Source organism: Oncorhynchus clarkii, chromosome 20, assembly GCF_045791955.1.
Source record: "Oncorhynchus clarkii lewisi isolate Uvic-CL-2024 chromosome 20, UVic_Ocla_1.0, whole genome shotgun sequence".
NCBI classification, from domain to species: domain Eukaryota; kingdom Metazoa; phylum Chordata; class Actinopteri; order Salmoniformes; family Salmonidae; genus Oncorhynchus; species Oncorhynchus clarkii.
Genome location: NC_092166.1, coordinates 62608701 through 62626560, shown reverse-complemented (window position 1 = coordinate 62626560; position 17860 = coordinate 62608701). Strand labels below are relative to the sequence as shown.

The 17860-nt window shown below is 42.0% G+C and overlaps 1 protein-coding gene across 1 annotated transcript; it reads left to right on the top strand.

Annotated features, from left to right (window-relative positions):
* The first annotated feature begins 1482 nt into the window (after positions 1-1482).
* LOC139376668 (zinc finger protein 665-like) lies at positions 1483-11299 on the top strand. Its single transcript, XM_071119505.1, has 3 exons — positions 1483-1707; positions 1826-1988; positions 9474-11299. Exons 1-3 carry the CDS (start codon positions 1534-1536, stop codon positions 11075-11077), a joined length of 1941 nt encoding a protein of 646 aa, XP_070975606.1. The 5' UTR covers positions 1483-1533; the 3' UTR covers positions 11078-11299.
* The last annotated feature ends 6561 nt before the right edge of the window (positions 11300-17860 follow it).

Below are 17860 nucleotides of genomic sequence, written 5' to 3'. Positions count from 1 at the left end.
ATAGGTCAATGACGGTCAGATCCAGAATTGATCTGTTTCTCATTTCTCCCCCACTTTTACAGTATGTACATAAAGTAAATCATAAACATGCTCCTTTGACTGATCATAAAATTACATTATTGAAGATAGAATGTTCTGAAAAATCCAGTGGTATTTGAGGATACTGCAAACTTAATAATTCACTCCTAAATGATCCAGTCTTTAACAAGAACATAAAGAACTTGATCATAGACTCGTTTAACTTAAATGACTTAGAACCAAAGCATGAAAGTAACTGGGAAATATTTAACTTCAATGTAAGATGTATCGCCATTATACGCAGTAAGGAACAAAAGAAGCAGGAAGGTTTGAAAGAAGATGAGCTTATGAATAAATTGAATGTTCTCTTAGAAAAGGATAACCTTTCAGCAGAGGATGAAACAGAGTTGAATACATCTTGAATAGAACCAGATCAAATGTAGATTGATTTAGCTAAAGGAGCCTTTATTACATCTAGAGCAAAATGGGTTGAGGAGGGTGAGGGAAAAAAAAGAAGCTATTTTTTGAATGGGATTGAATGTGAACGTATCAATGGTCATGTTTCAATGAAAAAAATAATAATAATAAGTTGTGGGTCAACAGGGAATACAGGAGAGAACTAAGCGCATACCCCTGTGGGGCCCCCGTGTCGAGGGTCAGTGTGGCGGAGGTGATGTTGCCTACTCTCCCCACCTGGGTTCGGCCCATCAGGAAGTCCAGGATGCAGTTGCAGAGGGAGGTGTTCAGTACCAGGGTCCAAAGCTTGGTGACGAGTCTGGCGGGGGCTATGGTGTTGAACGCTGAGCTGTAGTCAATGAACAGCATTCTTACATAGCTATTCCTCTTATCTAGGTGGGTGAGGCCAGTGTGGAGTGGAATTGAGATTGCGTTGTCTATGGATCTGTTGGGGTGGTATGCAAATTGGAGTGGGTCTAGGAGGATGGAATTGATGTGTGCCATAACCAGCCTTTCAAAGCACTTCATGATTACAGATGTGAGTGCTACAGGGCGGTAGTCATTGCAGCAGGTAGCCTTAGAGTTCTTGGAAACAGGAAGGATGGTGGTCATCTTGAGACATGTGGGGATTACAGACTGGGTCAGGGAGAGGTTGAAAATGACAATGCATATGCCTGCCAGCTGTTCTGCGCATGCTCTGAGAACAGGCCCTTGAATACCTCTGGCACTGCAGCCTGGTGAGTGTTGACTTGATTAAAAACCTTACTGATGGTTTCACAGCCTAAACATATTAATCTGACTGAAGGAGTTCTTGGTTTTTGTTTGGAATATTATAAGTATATATATATTTTTTTTTTTTTTTTTTAACGTATATTTTATTCTTCACTTCTCCCTAATATGTTAAGGTTGATCCGTTTTCACCCCATCCAGTAGCTGGCGGCTCGCACCTCTAACGTTGTTGCGGACCGCCATAATTCCATAGAAGAAGAAAAAAAAATCCGTGACCCGGAAGTAGTAAAATATTATTGCTGGCTTGGCTTCAGAGCGGCGATAACAACCATGTCGAGCAACGAGGTTTTTCAGACACAATTATGTACTATTATGGATATATTCGTTGAATCAGCAGTAAGGGAGGTGTCGAGACTCCTAGACGAGTGCTTTGTTGCTGTTATGGAAAATGAAGAGAATAGTTTGCTAAAGAGAGAAATGACACGCGTGAATAAAACCAACACGGTGAGTTCGTCAATTAACTCATTTATTAAAAGCTTCAGGCAGTAACGATGAGGCAGTGAGTGTGTTTTGAATTTTCAGTAACGGTATCACTAAGTTCAATTTACTCTTCTTCTTTCAGAGAAAGTTTGCATCATTCATGGAGGTGTTGAGTAAAACCTCGATAGAGAAAATAGCACTGCTAACGTACGTGGTCGAATCGGAAGTGAGAGTGGTGGAGAAAACCGCTCTAAACAGGCCTCTCCGTCTGGCAGGAGGGAGGACGGAAGAAAAACCACAAAGGGGTGAGTATGTAACGTATTTAGCTAATGGTGGTTATGTTCCTAGTACCATAGAAGGAGCACACAGTAGAAAAAAAAGAGATTCTATATACATTGTGTGCAAAAGGCATGAGGAGGTAGGCGAATAATTACAATTTGCAGATTTTTTTTTATTTTTTTGTGAATTTTACCCCTTTTTCTCCCCAATTTCGTGGTATCCAATTGTTGTAGTAGCTACTATCTTGTCTCATTGCTACAACTCCCGTACGGGCTCGGGAGAGACGAAGGCTGAATGTCATGCGTCCTCCGATACACAACCCAACCAGCCGTACTGCTTCTTAACACAGAGCGCATCCAACCCGGAAGCCAGCCGCACCAATGTGTCGGAGGCTACACCGTGCACCTGGCAACCTTGGCTAGCGCGCACTGCGCCCGGCCCGCCACAGGAGTTGCTGGTGCGCGATGAGACAAGGAGATCCCTACCGACCAATCCCTTCCTAACCCGGACGACGCTAGGCCAATTGTGCGTCGCCCCACGGACCTCCCGGTCGCGGCCAGTTACGACAGAGCCTGGGCTCGAACCCTGCAATACAGCGCCCTTAACCACTGCGCCACCCGGGAGGCCCACAATTTTGCAGATTAACACGAGTGATAAATGATCAGATGGTCATGTATAGGTTGTATTGGTATGCAAAAGAGCAGAAAAGTAAATAAATATAAACAGTATGAGGATGAGGTAGGTAAATTGGGTGGGCTATTTACCGATAGACTATGTACAGCTGCAGCGATCGGTTAGCTGCTCAGATAGCAGATGTTTGAAGTTGGTGAGGGAGATAAAAGTCTCCAACTTCAGCGATTTTTGCAATTCGTTCCAGTCACAGGCAGCAGAGAACTGGAACGAAAGGCGGCCAAATGAGGTGTTGGCTTTAGGGATGATCAGTGAGATACACCTCAGGTATTACGTGTTACAGGTCACGACATCAGACACTAATCAGACACTCATAATGCACCTCTTTATATATCCCAGATAGGTGCCCCACTAGCGCCATCTCTGGGTTGGCATAATGCCCATTATCTTAACATCTTCCTTTTCATATAGAATTAGCTCAAGCACTTCCTACCATTTTAATACCACAGTGAAAATACCTATTTACATTATCAACAAAATCATTGTCCATCTCTTAAGGAACATAGTGTGTCACACTGGTAGCATGTTGGGCACCTCTGGCATCCTCAGGTCCTCTCCTGGCACCTCTGGGATGTTGGACACCTCTGGCATCCTCAGGTCCTCTCCTGGCACTTCTGGGATGTTGGGCACCTCTGGCATCCTCAGGTCCTCTCCTGGCACCTCTGAGATGTTGGGCACCCCTGGGAATCTTGGGGCCTCTCCTTCCTCAGCCTCCTGAAATATTGTAGGTATGGTCGGTAGAGATAACTGCCCTGGTGGGGTCTTCCCCGTCTCCTCATTGTGTCCTGCCCACACCATCCAGAGGATATTCAGTCTTCTGTGCTCTCCTGTGCCCTATGCGCTCCTGAACTGGGCGTATGTCCTTCCGGTTCATTCCATACTTTCGGCCCTTCCACTTCGTATGACCTTGCGCTGATGTGCCCTATGCATGTGCCAAGACCCCATATGGCATCCCTGGTGTGAGGGGACAGGAGCACTCTGACAGCTTGACCTTGTTTTATTACAGGCAGATTTTTTGCATGCTAGTCATAGTAATGTTTTGAGGAGTTCTGACGTGCACGTTTGTGTGCCTGAACATCCCTAATGACCTTTGGTGCGAGGAGCTTGGGGAGCTGTTGGCAACAGAGAGCGAGTGCGTCTAGACATTAAGCGCTGTACAGGACTGCTGCCGTAGCCCTCTGGAAGTCCTGCACTGCTTCTTCCATTGTAGCACAACAGCTGTATACCAGAATGTCATCAGCTATGACACCTATTCCTGGCAGTCCCTGAAGTGCATCATGCTGCCTTTGGTGATATTTCTCTGCAGCTGGTTTCACTCAAAGGCTCTAACCTGGTCCACTGGTATCTACCATTGTGGGTCCAAAATGTGGTGAGGTAACTACTCTCTTCCTCCAAACGTACCTGCTAGTAACCATTTTTTGCATCCATAACTGAAAAGATTTGCGCTTATGCCAGGCTTGGCAATATCTATTCAATGGTAGGCATTTAGTACGGTGTCCTACATAAGGCTTTGTTTGGGGCACTTGGATCGAGGCAGACTCTTATTTTGCCAGGCTTTTCCACCACAACCATGTTGCTTATTGACTTAGTAGGTTTGGTGACCTTCGTAATGACACCCTGTTCATCCTTTGAATCAACAGCCTTTATCTTTTCCTTCAGTGGAATGGGAATTTGGTGGGGAAGCTGTTGAACTGGTCTAACAGACTCATCCACCACCAGGTGGAGCACTTCTGAGACCATGTTATTATGTGAATACTCAGGTCGGAGAGTTTGGTAAAATTCAAACATAATCCTTTACTCAGGTATTACATGTTACAGGTTACGACATCATAATCAGACACTAATAATGCACTTGTTTATATATCATAGATAGGTACCCCACTAGCGCCATCTCTGGGTTGGCATTATGCCCATTATCTTAACAATGAGGTAGTCACCTGGAATGCCTTTCAATTAACAGCTGTGCCTTGTTAAGTTAATTTGTGGAATGTATTTCCTTCCTAATGCATTTGAGCCAATCAGTTGTGTTGTGACAAGGTAGGGGTGGTATACAGAAGGTAACCCTATTTGATAAAAGACCAAGTCCATATTATGGCAAGAACAGCTCAAATAAGCAAAGAGAAACGACAGTCCATCATTACTTTAAGACATGAAGGTCAGTCAATATGGAACATTTCAAGAATCTTGAAAGTTTCTTCAAGTGCAATTACAAAAACCATCAAGCGCTATGATGAAACTGGCTCTCATGAGGACCGCCACAGGAAAGGAAGACCCAGAGTTAACTTTGCTGCAGAGGATACGTTCATTAGAGTTACCAGCCTCAGAAATTGCAGCCCAAAGAAATGATTCACAGAGTTCAAGTAACAGACCCATCTTAACATCAACTGGTCAGAGGAGACTGTGTGAATCAGGCCTTCATGGTTGAATTGCCACAGAGAAACCACTACTAAAGGACACCAATAAGAATAAGAGACTTGCTTGGGCCAAGAAACACGAGCAATGGACATTAGACCGGTGGAAGTCTGTCCTTTGATCTGATGAGTCCAAATTTGAGATTTATGGTTCCAACCGCTGTGTCTTTGTGATGCAGAGTAGGTGAACGGATAATCTCTGCATGTGTGGTTCCCACCATGAAGCATGGAGGAGATGTTGTGGGGTGCTTTGCTGGTGAAACTGTCACTTAACAAGCATGACCAGCATCCCATCTGGTTTGGGATTAGTCCCACTATCATTTGTTTTTCAACAGGACAATGATCCAACAAACAGCCAGGCTGTGTAAGGGCTATTTAATCAAGAAGGAGAGTGAGGGAGTGGTGCATATCAGATGACCTGGCCTTTACAATCACCTGACCTCAACCCAATTGAGATGGTTTGGGATGAATTGGACTGCAGAGTGAAGGAAAAGCAGCCAACAGGTGCTCAGCATATGTGGGAACTCCTTCAAGGCTTTTGGATAAGCATTCCAGATTAAGCTAGTTGAGAGAATGCTAAGAGTGCAAAGCTGTCATCAAGGTAAAAGGTGGCTACTTTGAAGAATCTCAAATATAAAATATATTTTGATTTGTTTAACACTTTTTTTTGGTTACTACATGATTCTTTGTTATTTCATAGTGCTGCTGTCTTCACTATTATTCTACAATGTAGAAAATAGTAAAAATAAAGAAAAACCCTTGAATGAGTAGGTGTTCTAAAACTTTTGACTGTGTGTCTCACACACACACACACACACACAAGTATAGTTTCTGCTCTGACATCCACTGTCAACTTACATAGACAGTTGTTTTTCTTTCTAAATCATGTCCAACCAATTGAGTTGGCCACAGATAGACTCCAATCATGTTGTCACAACGGAACTGTCCGTGTATCTCCGAGATATACTGTATGCCTCATCACAATTCTATCTGGGGAAGGGTATAAAACAATTTCTAGTGTGTTGAAAGTTTCCCAGAGCACAGTGGTTTCAATCATTGGGAAATTGAAAAAATATGCACCTACCCAGGCTCTGCCTACAGCTGGCCATCAGACCAAACTGAGCCAATGGACAAGAAGGACTTTGGTCAGGGAGGTGACCAAGAACTCCAATTACCACTCTGACAGAACTACAGAGTTCCTTGGGTGAGATGGGAGAACCTTTCAGTCTCTACACCACTTCACCAATCTGGGCATTATGGGAAGGTGACCAGACGGAAGCTACTCCTGAGGATAAAGGCACATGACTGGAGTTTGCAAAAAGGCATGTGAAAGACTCCGAGCATAAGGCAAGCATTTCTGTGGTGGCAGCAGGGACTGGGAGACTGGTAAGGATAGAGGGAACAATGAATGGAGCCAAATACAGGAAAGTCCTTGATTAGAACCTGCTTCACAGTGCAAGAAACCCTAGACTGAGATAAATGTACGTTGCAACAGGACAATGACCCCAAGCATACAGCCAAAGCAATGCTGGAAAGTCCTTGACATACCCAAGAATATAAAATCTGTAATCGCCGCAAAGGTGCTTCTACAAAGTATGGACTCGGATGTAAATACTTTTGTAAATTGGATATTTCTGTATTTAATTAGCCCAAAAATCTACAAACATGTTTTCACTCTGTCATTATGTGGTATTGTGTGTAGGTTAGTGAGAAATGCATTTAATCCATTTGGAATTCAGGCTGTAACACAACAAAAGGTGGAATAAGTGAAGGGGTATGAATACTTTCTGAAAGCACTGGTGTATTACAAGCAATATTGGTACCATGATTGTCTTAAAAATATATGTATATATGCAGTTGAAGTCGGAGGTTTACATACACTTAGGTTGGAGTCATTAAAACTCGCTTTTCAACCACTCCACAAATTTCTAGTTAACAAACTATAGTTTTGGCAAGTCGTTTAGGACATCTACTTTATGTATGACACAAGTCATTTTTCCAAAAATTGTTTACAGACAGATTATTTCACTTATAATTCACTGTATCACAATTCCAGTGGGTCACAGTTGACACACACTAAGTTGACTGTGCTTTTAAACAGCTTGGAAAATTCCAGAAAATGATGTCATGGCTTTAGAAGCTTCTGATAGGTTAATTGACATAATTTGAGTCAATTGGAGGTGTACCCGTGGATGTATTTGAAGGCCTACCGTCAAACTCCGTGCCTCTTTGCTTGACATCATGGGAAAATTAAAAGAAATCAGCCAAGACCTCAGAAAAAAAATTGTAGACCTCCACAAGTCTGGTTCATCATTGGGAACAATTTCCAAACATCTGAAGGTACCACGTTCATCTGTACAAACAATAGTATGCAAGTATTAACACCATGGGACCACACAGCTGTCATAACACTCAGTAAGGAGACTCGTTCTTTGGTGGTGTGCAAGTCAATCCCAGAACAGACCTTGAGGAAACCGGTACAAAAGTATCCATGTCCACAGTAAATCAAGTCCTATATCGACAACCTGAAAGGCCGCTCGGCAAGGAAGAAGCCACCTCTTCAAAGCCGCCATTAAAAAAGGCAGACTACGGTTTGCAACTGCACATGGGGACGAAGATCGTACTTTTTGGAGAAATGTCCTCTGGTCTGATGAAACAAAAATAGACCTGCTTGGCCATAATGACCATCGTTATGTTTGGAGTTAAAAGGGGGATGCTTGCAAGCCAAAGAACACCATCCCAACCGTGAAGCACGGGGGTGGCAGCATGTTGTGGGGGTGGTTTGCTGCAGAAGGGACTGGTGCACTTCACAAAATAGATGGCATTATGAGGAAAGAAAATTGTGGATATACTGAAGCAACATCTCAAGACATCAGTCAGGAAGCTTGGTCGCAAATGGGTCTTCCAAATGGACAATGACCCCAAGCATACTTCCAAAGTCGTGGCAAAATGGCTAAAGGACAACAAAGTCAAGGTATTGGAGTGGCCATCACAAAGCCCCTGACCTCAATCCTATAGAAAATGTGTAGGCAGAACTGAAAAGGCGTGTGCGAGCAAGGAGGCCTACCAACCTGACTCAGTTACACCAGCTCTGTCAAGAGGAATGGGCCACAATTCACCCAACTGGTTCTGGGAAGGTTGTGGAAGGCTACCCAAAACGTTTGACCCAAGTTAAACAATTTAAAGGCAATGCTACCAAATACTAATTGAGTGTATGTAAACTTCTGACCCACGGGGAATGTGATGAAAGAAATAAAAGCTGAAATAAATTATTTTTGCTACTATTATTCTGACATTTCACATTCTTAAAATAAAGTGGTGATCCTAACTGACTTAAGACAGGGAATTTTTACTAGGATTAAATGTCAGGAATTGTGAAACTGAGTTGAAATGTATTTGGCTAAGGTGTATGTAAACTTCTGACTTCAACTGTATACATGCATACACTACCGTTCAAAATTTTGGGGTCACTTAGAAATGTCCTTGTTTAAAAACATTATTTTTTTAAGCAAAATAAAATAGTTCCTTTTTAAATAATATCAAATTGATCAGAAATACAGTGTGGACATTGTTAATGTTGTAAATGACTTTTGTAGCTGGAAACTACACATTTTTATGTTTAATGGAATATCTAGGTAGGCGTACAGAGGCCCATTATCAGCATCCATCACTCCTGTGTTCCATTCCAAGTTTAGAATTTTAAACGGCTAATTGGTCATTAGAAAACCCTTTTGCAATTGTTAGCACAGCTGAAACTGTTGTTCTGATTTAAAGAAGCAATACAACTGGCCTTCTTTAAACTAGTTGAGTATCTGGAGTTTTAGCATTTGTGAGTTTGATTACGTTCTCAATGGCCAGAAACAGAGACCTTTCTTATGAAACTCGTCAGTCTATTCTTGTTCTGAGAAATGAAGGCTATTCCATGTGAGAAGTTGCCAAGAAACTGAAGATCTTGTACAACGCTGTGTACTACTCCCTTCACAGAACAGCACAAAGTACATTAGTGTCTAGTTTGAGAAACAGACGCCTCACAGGTCCTCAACTGGCAGCTTCAGAGTACCTACAAAACACCAGTCTCAACGTCAACAGTGAAGAGGCGACTTCGGGATGCTGGCCTCCACGTTGCAATTGCCACCAAGTGGGTTAACCCTACTGGCGGGATGCGTAGGGTGTTTGCATTTCACACCAGCGACCTGGGTTTGCGTCTCTGCCCTGCCGTTCGCTATGCAATTGTTGCTACACAGTGTAGTCTGAGTATTGTTAGGTAGCACAGCCGAGATGGTTTAGAGATCTACTATGACTTAGGTGTGCAGTGTTTTTGTGTTGTATTTTGATACATTTCTTAATTGTATGTATGTAGTGGTTTCTTCATGTCCAAAACAAAATTAACAATGGCCATCTCTTTTACAGGTGAGGGATCTGTCTCTGAGTCTAATCATCATGATGATCAACCTGACTTTGTCCCCCTGTCCTCACCTGCATCAGATGAGGATTTGCTCCCTCAGTTTCATCCACAAGACGAGTTTGATCTTGAACCCCAGAGCCTGTTTGCAACAGACCAAGACAAACGAGACAGACAGCCCTTCAGCTGTTCTCATTGTGGAAAAGATTTCAAGATGAGATGTTTATTGAATAAACACTTTCGGACCCATTCAAAACCCTATAGCTGCTTGCAGTGTGGGAGATGTTTTAGCTTGAAGAGGCGGCTTGAGGAACACTCCATGACACATTCTGGAGAGACACCCTTCAGTTGTGCCGATTGCGACGCAGTGTTTCGCCAGAAACCTGCTTTGCAGTCACACATGAAGCGACACAAAACAAAGAAAACGGTCACATGCACAGTTTGTGAAAAAAAGTTTCTAGGGGAAACGGGACTAGAGAGGCACAAGTGTAGTGGTGATGCACCGAAGACATTCAGCTGCTCTCTTTGCCCAAAGACCTTCAAGTGGAGACGCAGACTGGTTGATCACGAGGCTACGCATTCAGGGGAGAGGAAGTATTGCTGTGAAACCTGCGGCAAACTTTTCTTTACCACTTCAACCTTAGCTGTCCATAAGAGGAGTCATATAGAAAAGGATCATAGCTGTACTGTATGTGGCCAACGTTTCAGCGATGCACCTGCTCTCAGAAAGCATATGGGGGTCATCCATCCTGGAGAAACAAAAGAAAAATATTTTGTTTGCGACGTGTGTGGCAAATGTTTTGGCCGAAAGTGCCATCTCAAAAGCCATATGACTCTACATGGGGCAGAGAAACCTTTTTCTTGTGATATTTGTGGAAAAAAGTTTAGTCAAGGTGCTAATCTCAGCAGACACAAGAGAACTCATACAGGCCAGAAATTGTATTGCTGTGACGTTTGTGGTAAAAGGTTCACCCAGTCCGGAACCCTGAAGATCCATAAAATAAGGCACACTGGTGAAAGGCCTTACAAGTGTGATGTCTGTGAGAAAGCCTTCTTTGAGCCTTCCTCCCTCCGGAGTCACAAGAGACGTCACCTTACACTTCAGGAAAAGCTGCAGTCTGGCCCAAAGCTGCACTCTGGGACAATTCAGCCGTCTGGGCCAAAGCCATATGTCTGCCATCACTGTGGTAAAGCCTTCTATGTGAAAGTTTCTCTGGATCAGCATGTGCGCATTCACACAGGAGAGAAACCATTCAAGTGTGACATTTGTGGGGAAGGTTTTAGGTATCATCATTCACTTAAAATTCACAAGGTCACTCACACAGGGTTGAAACCATATTACTGTAAAGTTTGCGGGAAAGGGTTTATGTACAATTTCCTTAAAGTTCACATGCGCACTCACACAGGCGAGAAACCATTTGAGTGTGATCAATGTGGTAAGAGGTTCAGCCAGAAAGGTCATCTAAAATCTCACGAGCGTGTGCACACTGGTGTCAAAGCATTTGTGTGCAAAGACTGTGGGAATGCCTATGCCTGTAGACACAATCTAAAAGTCCACAAGTGCAAGTACAACTGGAAACCAGCTCCTGGAAACAGTGCAGAGGATTACTGAAGAAACAGGTCTAAGATTAATGGCACAGGGCCTCTGAATAATATGGCAGTGTGAAAATGTTGGTGCTCAAGAACTTACTAAACTAAATGAAACGGCCTCAGTTTTTATGTTGAAAATGTGACCTGCGTGACATTCCACCTTAGGAAAAATCAAATATTTTACAATTGTAGTTAGCTTTGGGCTCTTAAGTACATTTTTAATAAACCTCTATAGTCAAACGTCTCTACTTGAATGTTTATACTTAATGAGTGTTATTGTTTCCCTTTAATCTCAGTGTCCACAGATCTTCCTTAGAAAAAATGCACAATATCAGATGATAAAATCACTCAAAGTTATGGGTGAACTGGGAGAGCGCAATGGTCCTCTTTTGACGAACTGGTACAGAGCCAGATACAGTGGGGCAAAAAAGTATTTAGTCAGCCACCAATTGTGCAAGTTCTCCCACTTAAAAAGATGAGAGGCCTGTAATTTTCATCATAGGTACACTTCAACTATGACAGACAAAATGAGAGAAAAAAAATCCAGAAAATCACATTGTAGGATTTTTAATGAATTTATTATGGTGGAAAATAAGTAAGTAAGTATTTGGTCACCTACAAACAAGCAAGATTTCTGGCTCTCACAGACCTGTAACTTCTTCTTTAAGAGGCTCCTCTGTCCTCCACTCGTTACCCCTTTTAATGGCACATGTTTGAACTTGTTATCAATATAAAAGACACCTGTCCACAACCTCAAACAGTCACACTCCAAACTCCACTATGTCCAAGACCAAAGAGCTGTCAAAGGACACCAGAAACAAAATTGTAGACCTGCACCAGGCTGGGAAGACTGAATCTGCAATAGGTAAGCAGCTTGGTTTGAAGAAATCAACTGTGGGAGCAATTATTAGGAAATGGAAGACATACAAGACCACTGATAATCTCCCTAGATCTGGGACTCCACGCAAGATCTCACCCCGTGTGGTCAAAATGATCACAAGAACGGTGAGCAAAAATCCCAGAACCACACGGGGGGACCTAGTGAATGACCTGCAGAGAGCTGGGACCAAAGTAACAAAGCCTACCATCAGTAACACACTACGCCGCCAGGGACTCAAATCCTGCAGTGCCAGACGTGTCCCCCTGCTTAAGCCAGTACATGTCCAGGCCCGTCTGAAGTTTGCTAGAGAGCATTTGGATGATCCAGAAGAAGATTGGGAGAATGTCATATGGTCAGATGAAACCAAAATATAACTTTTTGGTAAAAACTCAACTCGTCGTGTTTGGAGGACAAAGACTGCTGAGTTGCATCCAAAGAACACCATACCTACTGTGAAGCATGGGGGTGGAAACATCATGCTTTGGGGCTGTTTTTCTGTAAAGGGACCAGGACGACTGATCCGTGTAAAGGAAAGAATGAATGGGGCCATGTATCGTGAGATTGAGTGAAAACCTCCTTCCATCAGCAAGGGCATTGAAGATGAAACGTGGCTGGGTCTTTCAGCATGACAATGATCCCAAACACACCGCCCGGGCAATGAAGGAGTGGCTTCGTAAGAAGCATTTCAAGGTCCTGGAGTGGCCTAGCCAGTCTCCAGATCTCAACCCCATAGAAAATCTTTGGAGGGAGTTGAAAGTCCGTGTTGTCCAGCAACAGCCCCAAAACATCACTGCTCTAGAGGAGATTTGCATGGAGGAATGGGCCAAAATACCAGCAACGGTGTGTGAGAACCTTGTGAAGACTTACAGAAAACGCTTGACCTCTGTCATTGCCAACAAAGGGTATATAACAAAGTATTGAGAAACTTTTGTTATTGACCAAATACTTATTTTCCACCATAATTTGCAAATAAATTCATAAAAAATCCTACAATGTGATTTTCTGGATTTTTTTTCTCATTTTGTCTGTCATAGTTGAAGTGTACCTATGATGAAAATTACAGGCCTCTCTCAACTGTTTAAGTGGGAGAACTTGCACAATTGGTGGCTGACTAAATACTTTTTTGCCCCACTGTATAAGGCAACCACATGTATCAGCATTTGGCTTTGGTAACACTTTCTGAACACCCTCTTCCTTTTTGTCAGCTCACAAGATCTGAATTTTTCACTGTTTTAAATACTTATAACCAATTTGGTATGTTTATTGTTCAAACAAATTCCACAAAAATAGAGGCCCTTGATCAGACTGCATTAGATGTCTGATGACATGCTCTTCATTTTACTGCCGATGGTGGGAACATTTCTGCTCGCTCGCTTGTTTCCTATCGGACAATAATACAGAGTGGGACTGGAGACATTCGACAGTGGATAAGAGGCCCTCTGTGATTCTGCCAGCAAGACCTAGCTAGAAAAAGAGCCAATTTATGCTTTATCTGAAATTGTGGTCGGAGGCTACGTATGGATGGTGTAACTCAATTGCAGTGACTCTAGAACAGTGGCAAAAAAATAAATACGTGGGATGCATGCCAGCTAAGCCACAACAATAAACAATACATTAATTGCACTATAACAGTGACAAACGGTGCCCACAAACTGTTAGGACCTACATAAAGCTGTTCCAACAGCAGAGTCCTAACAGAAGTCCCAACACCTTACCACTGCTACACCAGGCTATCAGCGGAGCCTTGTCTGGCAGCGAAACAGTTCATTCAGCCTCATTTACTGCCTTTAAAATGTCATAAACATTGCTGATATGGCTGACTTGCTTAAACAAATGTGGTTTCTATTAACAATTGAGATGTACAAACTGGCAAAAGGGTACGACAAGCGCATAAGAGGCCATCTGTAATTTTGATTAAGACGTTAATGGACGTAGTTAATATAACTGTTCAGCACTTTTGAAATGTACAGCAACAGAATCCAGAACATGGGACATTGAAAGCTCTTACAATATTCGATGATTTTACAATATTCGATGATTACGTTTCTCAAAAACAGGTTATAGGCTATGTGTGCATCACCAAGTCAGAACAGTAGGAGAAATTAAGAGGTGAAAATAGACCAAATTATTAGGGTGAGGCACATGGGCTACTAACAGCTTCCTACACGACATACACTTAGTATTACTTTATTAGCTACAGTATACATATCTCCCTGGCATATTAAATAATTTATGCAGCTGCATACAATACATTTTTGGACCTCCCCTTGCTGTGCTGACTTGAACAGGAAGGTGGTGCAGCAGTCCTTGGTGAAATTTCTGGTTTATGATGCTTTCAAGACAGCTGGGGTGGGGGTGGGGGGGGGGTGAATCATGATGACGTCTGTGATCTTCAGGTCGTAGCTCTATAAAGAGGCCAGCGTTCCCGATTTACAATTCCGAGTTGGATAAAAGTTCAAGACGTATTTTCAGTTCTAGCTCGTTTTTCCCGAGTTCCCAGTTATTTTGAACTCACTAAAGTCAGATTTTGCAGTTCAGAGTTCAGTTGTTTTGAGGGGCCTCCCGCGCGGCGCAGCGGTCTAAGGCACTGCAGTGCTAGATGCGTTACTACAGATCCTGGTTCAATACCAGTTATTTTGAGCGCGGCACAACTCATGCTTCATTGGCCAATGTTGAATGTTTATAATTTTAAACTAGAGGAAGAGACCCTTAATCTTAGATTTGGGACCACACAGCCACTACACAGAATAGCAGGCTAATGATGGCTTTGTAATGCTTGCAGTTAGCCACTGATTCCTTCCAAACCACTCATTGTTGAATTTGTTATTTACAACTTGTTGTGTAATGTTTGTCCAATGGCCGATGAACACCGATAAGTTTTATCTATAATTTCTCTTCATATGACAAGGATTAAAAAGGATTTGCCAGTAGATTGTCGACTTGATTCATGATGATGACTGCTAGCTAAGATTTTGAAGGTATGATGTTGACATGATCAATCCAATCAAAGCCACTGTAGATATGTGATTTTACGTATTTTTTTCTGTGGCCACTGACCTTGAGCCTTCTTCGATGGGCACTTCTAATGTAACTCTGTGGCATCACCCAAGGGGCTTGAATTTCTGACCTCTACCCTTAGACTTGGCGGTGACATAGTGTCCCTATGTGCGACAGAACACTGAGCCAATCACAGCGCAACCGCTCCGTATTTTCTGCTGGCTTGTGCCACCACCACAGAAATCACTGAGCTAGGCTGAAACACCTGCGTTTTGGAGCTCCCTTACTCAAGAAAACGAGACCATATTTGTATGCGGCTTTATTAACTCAATTTTATATATATTTTTTTTTACATTGGCTGAAAACGGATATGTGACATGTGTATATACCAAAATAACATGCAAAACAGGCAAGCCTCCCCCCAAAAATTGATGGGTCGCCACTGGCACGAAGAGGCTAAATTGAGCTCTGTACCGCATCACTGTGCGCCTCGTAAATTTTGTAACAATGGGGAGGGTTCTGCTTTGAAATTATTGTTTGGTGGGAGGTTCTGTATAAACACAAACTCACTTCCTTCACAACAGCGATCTGCTGCTCACCGAAGCGCAAGAAGTATGACCTCTGCAGAAGTCAGGGCATTCATATCACTGTAAATGCTTCACACCAATGCAGACGTCAGAATGACCATGTAGCGCCTAGATAAGGCGGTGAACTCGGCAATTTCACCTCAAAATATAAATCCCATGATGACGATGCAAAACAATTATACAAATGGTCGAAATTGGCAACAATTTATTTGAAAATGTCAGATTTAGAATTTTGTTTAACAATATAAAAAACTGAAAATCTAATGGCACAAATAATGTTATAGCATTGACAACAGCATTAATATGAATGATTATATAGCTATGGTAACCACAGTAATACAAATAACAAAACATGATTTATAATGCTACTGTTTAATAGTAATGTTATAATCAACTTTAGAAAATGCATTTAAATCCCATTGTTTTTCAGCCCATTGGTATTGCATGATGTTCAGTACGTTTTTATATTGGACAGACAGCCTATTGCACCGTACATTTTCTGTACGTTGTCACAGTACATTTTATAACATTGGTCATGCATATTGCATCAAACACAATGTCCTATATATTATGTCACAGTAAAAGGTAGGTCTATTGTACTCAGGAGCACTTCTGCATTCCAAACCCAGAATTTACACCCCAAAGGTTGTCATTGCTATTATTGAGGCCCTTTAAAAGTGGGAAATATTAGATGTAGGTTTTATTTACACATGTGCATAGGGTATCCCTATAACATGCATTGACTCCTAATGAGTATATATTTTTGGAGGCGCAAAAAAATATGAGAACACAATAGCTCGAGCTGTAACGAGGATCAATGTGACTGTCATTCCAAAACGTTGGCATTTATGCTACAGACGCTGGGAATCAGGAATCAAGTACAGGGTCAGAATTTAATAATATGTACATGACACTAAACAAGAACAGCGCCTGGACAAGAGAAACAAAAAACAACGCAGACACGGGAATGAAAAGGAGGAAGTGACAGCTCTAGAGGCAATCAATGACGTGATGGAGTCCAAGTGAGTCCGCGGGAGCAGACGTGGTAACAGGTGGCTATGGTACAGCCTTAGACGGAGGTGATGGAAGCCTAGGCTATAATAGGCTTCATCATTAATTTTTGTTTGTAACGCCAGCAAGCACACTGTTGTAATTGTTGATTTGAATGTGTAAAAGGCCCACCTTTCTAATCTTCAATAGGATAATCTAGCTAATTAGACGGGTATGTCAGTCTTTTGGCACTTCATTACACGCCAAACCAGATGTCCATTGTGTCTTAGTATCCATCTCAATAAAGTCGGTCGTTAAGCAAATGGTCATTAAGGCAAGTCAGAAACATGTTCAAATCTTGTGTGGAAGCAACGTTTTATTTATAATTGGAACAAACCAAAAGTGTCCCAGCGCTAAGAAGTAGAAAGACATTTTTATCTCTATTTGAAACGAAGCAAACATTTACCAAACAACACCAATTTATAGAGGAGAAACTTTTTCCACATTTAGATGTGTTACAGTCTGAATTGAAAAGGGATTACATTTGTTTTTGTCATTAGCCTAAACAAAGTTTGTTTTTTGAAATCCGTACAAATGACTGAGTAATGAGAAATGAAAAGTCAATAATTATTGAACCCCTTTTGTTATGGCAAGCCTAAATAAGTTCAGCGGTACAAATTTGCTTAACAAGTCAAAGTTACATGGACCAATAATAATGTTTAACAAGATTTTTGAATGACAACCTCTTCTCTATACCCCACATATACAATTATCTGTAAGGTCCCTCAGTTCAGCAATGCATTTCAAACACAGATTCAACCTCAAAGACCAGGGAGGTTTTTCCAATGCCTAGCAAAGAAGGAAACCTATTGGTAGATGGGTCAAAATAAAAGCAAACACTGAATATCACTTTGAACATGGTGAAGTTATTAATAACTCTTTGGATGGTGTTTCAATACACACAGGCACTACGAAGATACAGGTGTTCTATTCTAATTAAGTTGCTGGAGAGGAAGGGATTTCACCATGAGGCCAATGGTGACTTTCAAACAGTTACATATTTAATGTCTGTGATAGGAGAAAACGGAGGATGGATCAACAACATTGTATTTACTCCACAATACTAACCTAATTGACAGAGTGAAAAGAAAGAAGACTGTACAGAATAAAAATATTCCAAAACATGCATCCTGTTTGCAGCAAGACACTTAAGTAATACTGCTAAAAAGGTGGCAAAGCAATTTACTTATTGTCCTGAATACGAAGTGTTATGTTTGGGGCAAATCCAATACAACTAATTACTGAGTATCAAACTCCATATTTTCAAGCATGGTGGTGGCTGCATAATGTG